The 7,500-nt window shown below is 33.1% G+C and overlaps 1 protein-coding gene across 1 annotated transcript in view; it reads left to right on the top strand.

The window, feature by feature from the left end:
* The window catches only part of HELRODRAFT_185489 (hypothetical protein), a 6,992-nt gene extending 3,873 nt beyond the window's left edge, over nt 1–3,119 (top strand). Inside the window, exons 6-10 of the mRNA XM_009016881.1 lie at nt 1–2; nt 1,418–1,541; nt 1,707–2,442; nt 2,465–2,586; nt 2,744–3,119. The exon at nt 1–2 is cut by the window's left edge and continues 160 nt beyond it. Coding sequence (XP_009015129.1) covers nt 1–2; nt 1,418–1,541; nt 1,707–1,995 — 415 coding nt within the window. The 3' untranslated portion in view covers nt 1,996–2,442; nt 2,465–2,586; nt 2,744–3,119. The remainder of the gene's footprint in view (nt 3–1,417; nt 1,542–1,706; nt 2,443–2,464; nt 2,587–2,743) is intronic.
* Nucleotides 3,120–7,500: the final 4,381 nt, after the last annotated feature.

The following is a 7,500-nucleotide window of genomic DNA, read 5'->3' as shown; positions in this document are numbered from 1 at the left end:
TGGTAAAGTTTTGTTGCTGTTGTCGTTGTTGTTGTTGACGTTGTTGTCGTTGTTGTTGTTAATGTGGTTGTTGTTGTTGCAGTAGTGGTTGTTGTTATTTTTGATGTTTATGTGGATGTTTTTATTATTAAAAAACTTGTTGACAATTTTGACATGACCAAAAAAGGGAGGGAGAGAGAGAGAGAGAGGAAGAAGAAAAGGAGGGTGACGTAACATGACGTTTGCGCAGAAAGAGACTGAAAAAACTGAGCCATCTCAATGATGATGATGATGATGATGATGATAACAACGATGATGATGATGGTGGCGACATTGACGAAGATGCCCTTTAAAATAAAAATAGCGCAGAGCGGCACGCTGACACGAACTCCTGTAATTAAGTTGTACCGGAAGTTGTGGACGTATCACGTGACCTGAAAAAGCGCTGTATCACGTGACACGTGCATTTTTTTCGTTTTATAAAAAAATACTTTCACATCGCAAGAGACGAAAGTTATTAACAAGACCGTTAAAATGTTGTAATAATAATAATTGTAACTACACGTAAGTTTATAAATTTGTGTACGTGTAAGTGAGTTGTATATGTTGTATGCTTACGTATGTATGTGTGTGTGTGTGTGTGGTTTGTGTGTTGTTTTTGTGTGTGTGTGTATGTATGAAGACAAGGACACGCTCAAATATCTAATTATATTTCTGCCTGCAGTTATCAAGAGGAATTAAGAGCATCGTTTGTATGCATGTTTGTTTGTTTGTATGTATGTATGTGAGAGATATTGTATGTGTGTTTGCGTATGTTTGGTTGTTAGTTTGTGTGTATGATTTTTAGTATGTTTGTTTGTTTGTACTTCTGTTTAAATCTTTGTCTGTACACAAAATTTATTTGTTTTGCTTATTTTCGTTTTGGCTTTTATTGAAATGAAATATTTTTGTAATTGGAAGAAACTGCAACTTGTCATCATCATTATCATCATCATCATCTTCTTCTTCTTCTTCCTCCTCCTTTTCCTCCTTCTCATCATCATCGTCATTATCATCGTCATCATTATCGTCATCATCATCGTCATCTTCATCTTCGTCCTCACCATTATTCTTCGTTAATCTTGTAAACCAGCGCAAACATCCCCTCCTTAATGATGGATGAAATGTCCCTTGTTGCGTGTTGTGCCGTGCTGCAGCTGACTATGACGACGACGATGCTGCTGCTGATGTTGATGATGATGACAATAATGAAGAAGAGGTTGATGAGGACGATGTTTATGTTGTTGTTGATGACGTTGATGATGACGATGATGACATTCCGTTACATTCTGTCACTTCATTACTAATACACGACGTACTCACCTGACCTACTTATTTACCTGACCTTCTTGAGTGACCTGCATTCTTGACCTACTTACTTGACCTATATTTTTGTCAGGCTGGGACCACTTCAACGCCGAAGAGGTGGGTTTCAAGGAGTTGTATCAGATGTTTAAGTTGGTGACGGAGCAGCTGGGTCAGGAGGCCATCATCGTCGACGCCGATGACCTCCTGAAACATCCGGGTGGGTTCCAGGAATTTTTAAAAATTTTATTTCCGAATAATATTTTTCCTTTAAGATGATTTACTTTTATGCATTTATCTAAAAAAACTAAAATTATACTCGAATAAGTTAAACTTAAAATTAGCAAATTACAACTAGCAATAAAAACGACCTACAAATCATCAGAGGTGATATTCCGTCTGTACTGCAACAAGGTGGGAATGAAGTTTGAAGAGCGCATGTTGAACTGGGAGGAAACACCCCAAGACCTCTCCGTCTTTCAGGAGTGGATGCCCTGGTTTGAGGGGGTGCTAACTTCAAACACGTTTCAACCGTCGGCCACCAAGCCGAAGTCTCCCATGATCATGCCTGATCTCCCAAGGCACGTTCAGAAAGCTATCGACGATAACATGGTCTATTACAATAAGCTCTACGCCCTGCGTCTCAAACCCAACCTTCTCCAGGTTTCGTAAAGTTAAAAATAGAAAGTGAAACTGAAAGTGAAATGGGAAGTGAAACTGAAAGTGAGAGGTGGAAAGTTTGAGGTTGGAGACTGACTATAAAGAGAGTACCAATATCAAAGACATGATGTTTTGAATTTTTGTTTCTACCTAGTTGTAAAGACAGTTGTTAATTGATAGATGTGTACCCGTGGTAATTCTAATTGCAGTGTCATCGTTAGTTTATTTGTCATTTTGTCTAGGTTAGATCTAGACCAGATAAATTTTTTGGTCTTAATTAGGAGAAATTAATTCATCAATTAGACATATTTGCATTCATTTAGAAATAAATAACTCAATAACGCATAGAAACCTATCGTTTAAGTTTCATTTCCGAAGTCTGTTTCACTTTTTAAAAAAATTTTTCGACCAAACATAAAATTTCTACACTCAACATGTTTATCCATCCACCACCATCGACAAACTCATGGTTTTCATTAATCATTGTTACATATTAATTAAATGAAAGATTTATTAGTTTAATTAATTACATATTTAATTAATGTTATATTCAGTCGTAACTTATCATAAGGAATAGGTAGGTAATAGTCCCATTAAAATCCCGTTTACGTTCGTTTACGAACTACAAACATATTAACGCCAAACATTCGGTAGAATTTATAGAATATTGTAAAAATTATGGTCTATTACCAACATAAACATAAACGTAAACGTTTATCTGATTACTACAAGTTAATATATCTATTATATTATTAATATAATATATATTTATCATTTGTTAGATATGTATCAATGATACAATGTAGAAGAGCGTATTTATTAAAGATACCCGTGAATCAACTGCATGTACTTAACTTTTATATTTATACTGCATTTATATTTTTATTAGTTTATATTGGTAGCGCCCATTAGTGATGTATTTTTTGTTGTTGTTGTTATTAATGTCGTCATCGTCATCAATACCTCTTCCTCTTCTATTATCATCATCATCATTGTTGTTATTATTACTAGTATTATTTTTAATATTATTGTCATTATTATTGATATTATTACAATCTATATATATATATATATATATATATATATATATATATATATATATATATAAAGAGAGAAAGAGAAAGAGAGAGAGAGAGAGAGCGAAATTTAGTGTTTGCTTTTGAGTTTAGTACTATAGAATTATTATATATTATACTAATAAATAATTCATAATATGTGTGACATACAAGCAAGCACTAGTATATATATTGAAGGTCAGGCAAATTCAAAGTATAGTTGATTCAGTTTGTTGTTGTACCAAGGCTTCCATGACCTCTAGCAGTTTATGAAATTAACTCACCCACAGTAGAAAGCCTTGAGAAAGCGTCAGTTGGTACAACGTGTACAACGTGGGTTAAGGTGTTTGTTGTACGCAGTTGAGGTCGGTGCAAGAGGTGTTGTTGTTCTTTAGTGTGCAGCTTTTTGAAGGATTTGGGTTTGGCAGGTAAAAAACGATCGAGTTGTATGAAGAACATAGGACATACAGCCGAGCAAGCATCTTACTGGATATTGTTATGTAGGAAGAAAAAGGAATGCGAGTTTAAATAGTTAACAGACGAGCTTGTTTGCACGTAAGGCTTCAGATTACTCGACACTCCCAGATTCGGCTTAGCGTGTTACTTGGCTCGTCGATATAACTCACATCGTGATACGGTTATATGTGAACTGTCAACTTTTCAGTATCAAAGGTGGTGATTTCAAAGCGAGGCAAATTGTTGGCTCAGCAAGAGACATCCAACTGATCTCTGGATTACAATTGCCTGTTATATATGTATTTGTATATGTTAATATATAGACATGTATTTACTGTATTTTAGAAGAAGAATATTATTATTATTGATGAATTAAATATTTAACGATAAATCGTAACGCACATTCATACAAGGTCTCAAACGCCTTAAAACTATTTATTAAATGGCTTAATTGAAACTTAATTAGTGTCTAACTGATTAGGCTTTAATTGTATGATTAAGTTAATTATTAATTACATAGGTTAATGATCAAGACAATAAATTGAGTTGTTAATTAGGTGAGATAATTTTTTAGGTAAATTTTAGTAATCATAACCGCACATAAACCAACGATCTAGTTCATTGATATGTCTTTCACATTTCAACGTCTTTCAGATTTAAACAAATAATTTTTTTTTTTTGAAAAATTTTTTATCTTTATTTCTGAAAAGTATTCTTAAGTTAACTGCAAATATTTTTTTTTTGATACGGAGAATTTTCCATCTTTGTAGAATTTATGATATGTATCTATTTTTAGATGTTACACCATTGAGATTTTTAACTTTGCGATTTTAACCATTTGGTTATTTGTTAACCATTTAATTAATCAATTGAGTTTTTAACTTGTTTAACCATTAATTCAAGTTATTTAAAATCCGATTTATTTAAAATTATCTATTAATAATTTTTAAACAAAAATTAAGTAGTTAGATAGCATGTTGTATGTTATTCCTTATTCAAACTTTCACAGACGCACAGAAACAAACATACAAATACACACACAAACAAACACACACACATGCACACACAAACAAACACACACACACATGCACACACAAACAAACACACACACACATGCACACACAAACAAACACACACACACACATGCACACACAAACAAACACACACACACATGCACACACAAATAAACACACACACATGCACACACAAACAAACACACACACACGCACACACAAACAAACACACACATATAATGAAATACCAGCTCAATGATGAATATTATCATTTTTTTTAGAACAGTTAATAAATATATGTTTACCATTAGTGTTTAAACATTTTTTTGAGTTTTCCAATTTTCGAATGCATATTTTGAAATTAAGTTTTTTAGGATCTATGTTTGAGTTAGAGTTATGGAAAAGTATTTCAAGTGAAATGCTGGTTGTGAACTGATTAAAAGGTACTGCTGATTTTTCAGAAATATAATTAAAAAAGAAATAATAATAATAATTATTATTGTATTAATAATTATATTACTAAAATAATTAGTAATAACGATAGTCGTACATAAATGGATCATCAGAACGAGAGTAAAACAAAATCCCAAAAAAAAATTGTTCTTCAATACTTCATAATATAGAAATATTTGAATATTATATAATATATTATTTTGTTGAAAATTAGAAAAAAAACAATCAAGGAATTAAGTGACGCTAGCGAATAGAATGAAACCAAATTAATTCCAAATGGAAAAGTTCATTTCTTTAAATTTTCTGAGTAAGTCGTCATGTGACGCAAAGTTTTTCAAGTTTACAAAAACAATATCTTATTTTTGAGAGTTATTTCATCCTTTGTTCATCGGTTTTATCACGTTTCGGTATGTTATTTTTCATATGTAATCGTCATCTATAACATCACCTATATTCTGTGACGTCATCTATATTCTATGATCACCATCGTCATTGTATTCATCATCATCATCATCATCTTCTTCATCATCGCCATCATCATCATCATCGTCAACATCATCAGCATCATCATCATCATTACAATCATCATAGTTAAGTATCAATCTTATCAGAATCACTATCACCATCATCGTCAACATAACATCAGCATCTTTTTCTTCATCCTCATGATCTTCTTCCTCTTCCTTCTCCTCCCCATCTTCATCGTCGTCGTCGTCGTCCTCATCAATTCTAGCACGGAAGAATGCATTAAATGCACAGCAAAAAGTAATTCACTCTTAATCTCATTATGCTTGACCGCACGATCGCACATTCCAAAATCAAACACACACACAAACACACACGCGCACGCACACACACAAAAATCATACATACATACACGCACACTTACACATAAGCACACACACACACATACATTCACGCATACGACACACATAGGTACACACGTACATATATGTACATACAAACAAACACACGCATTAACTGAACAATTCATACGCCCACAGATACACACACATACACAACCCACATACATATACAACACACATACATACACAACACACATACATACACAACACACATACACACACACATAAAAACATACAGACAGACAGACAGGCTGATTTTCCTAAGAACAGTTTGAAATTTGTAAGCCAATTAGCCGGTAACTAATAAGATTAAAAATGACGGGAGCAGGCTGAGAAATTTTCAGCGCGTTTTATGCGCCTCAACATTTTGCATTATGCCGCTTCAATGGGCGATTTGTCCATGCGTTTGAATGTTTGTGTCTGTCTGTCTGTCTGGGTGTGTGTGTGTATTTGCGTGTATGTTTGCGTATTGGTTTGTCTGTCTTTATGTCTGTCTGACAGTCTCAATAACAATAAATCACCTTTCAGTTGAATGATGAAGCTTGTAACTTAATTGAGTGATTGGAAGAAGGAGATCAATGAATAAATGAAAAATTGAAAAAAACATGTGTTCCACATTTCTCTTATATGTTTTGTGTGTTTATGTGTGATTATGTGTGTTTATGTGTGATTGTGTTTGTGTGTATGTGTTCTCTTATATATATATATAAATAAATATATATATATATATATATATATATATATATATATATATATATATGTAGATTTGTGTGTGTGTTTGTGTGTGTGTTTGTGTGTGTTTGTGTGTGTGGTGTATGTGTGGTGTGTGTGTGGTGTGTGTGTAGCAGCAGTAGCAGTAGCAGTAGCAGTAGTAGTTATGGCAGCAACTACGTATTACTAAAAACAACAACAAAAAATAGAATTTTTATTAAATTTCAAAGGAGCAAGCAATTAATTCAAATTAGGCACCCTTTTGAGAGCAAAAGTTCGAATTTTTTTTTTAAATTAATTCATAAAATGAGAAAAACATTAACGGAAACTAATAGGGGGAAAGATGGATGGTAACAAATAGGAGTAAATGAAAGAGAAAGAAACAGAAAATGATTGGAAAGAGAAAGAGAAAAAAAAAGAGAGAGAAAGAGAGAGAGAGAGAGAGAGAGAGAAAGAGAGAGAGAGAAAGAGCAAAACCGTGATTGATAGATAGCAAACGCAGAATATAAAATAAATTTTTTTCTGAATTATTTATGACACGTCGTCAAATTTAGCAGCAGCAGCAGCATCAGCAGTAGTAGTAGTAGTGGTAGTAATAGTAGTAGTAGTAGTAGTAGTAGTAGTAGTAGTAGTAGTAGTAGTAGTAGTAGTAGTGGTGGTGGTAGTAGTAGTAGTAGTAGTGGTGGTGGTAGTGGTAGTAGTAGTGGTGGTAACTGTAGCAGCAACAACAACTTAATAGTAGTAGTAGTAATAGTGGTATTAAAGTGTTGTTACTAGTTACATGTAAAAATAATAACACCAATATTAAAAGTAGTAATAGCTAGTGTGAATTATTTAGCCCAGTCACGAGATTATCTCTATCTTTCATCATCATCATCCCCCCATCGTCATCATCATCATCATCATCATCAAAATCGTCATCATCATCATCAAAATCGTCATCATCATATCAAAACTATTATC

The sequence above is a fragment of the Helobdella robusta genome, assembly GCF_000326865.2.
Source record: "Helobdella robusta unplaced genomic scaffold HELROscaffold_19, whole genome shotgun sequence".
In the NCBI taxonomy this organism is placed as follows: domain Eukaryota; kingdom Metazoa; phylum Annelida; class Clitellata; order Rhynchobdellida; family Glossiphoniidae; genus Helobdella; species Helobdella robusta.
The sequence above is the reverse complement of the archived record's forward strand: the minus strand, read 5'-3'. Positions and strand labels throughout refer to the sequence as shown.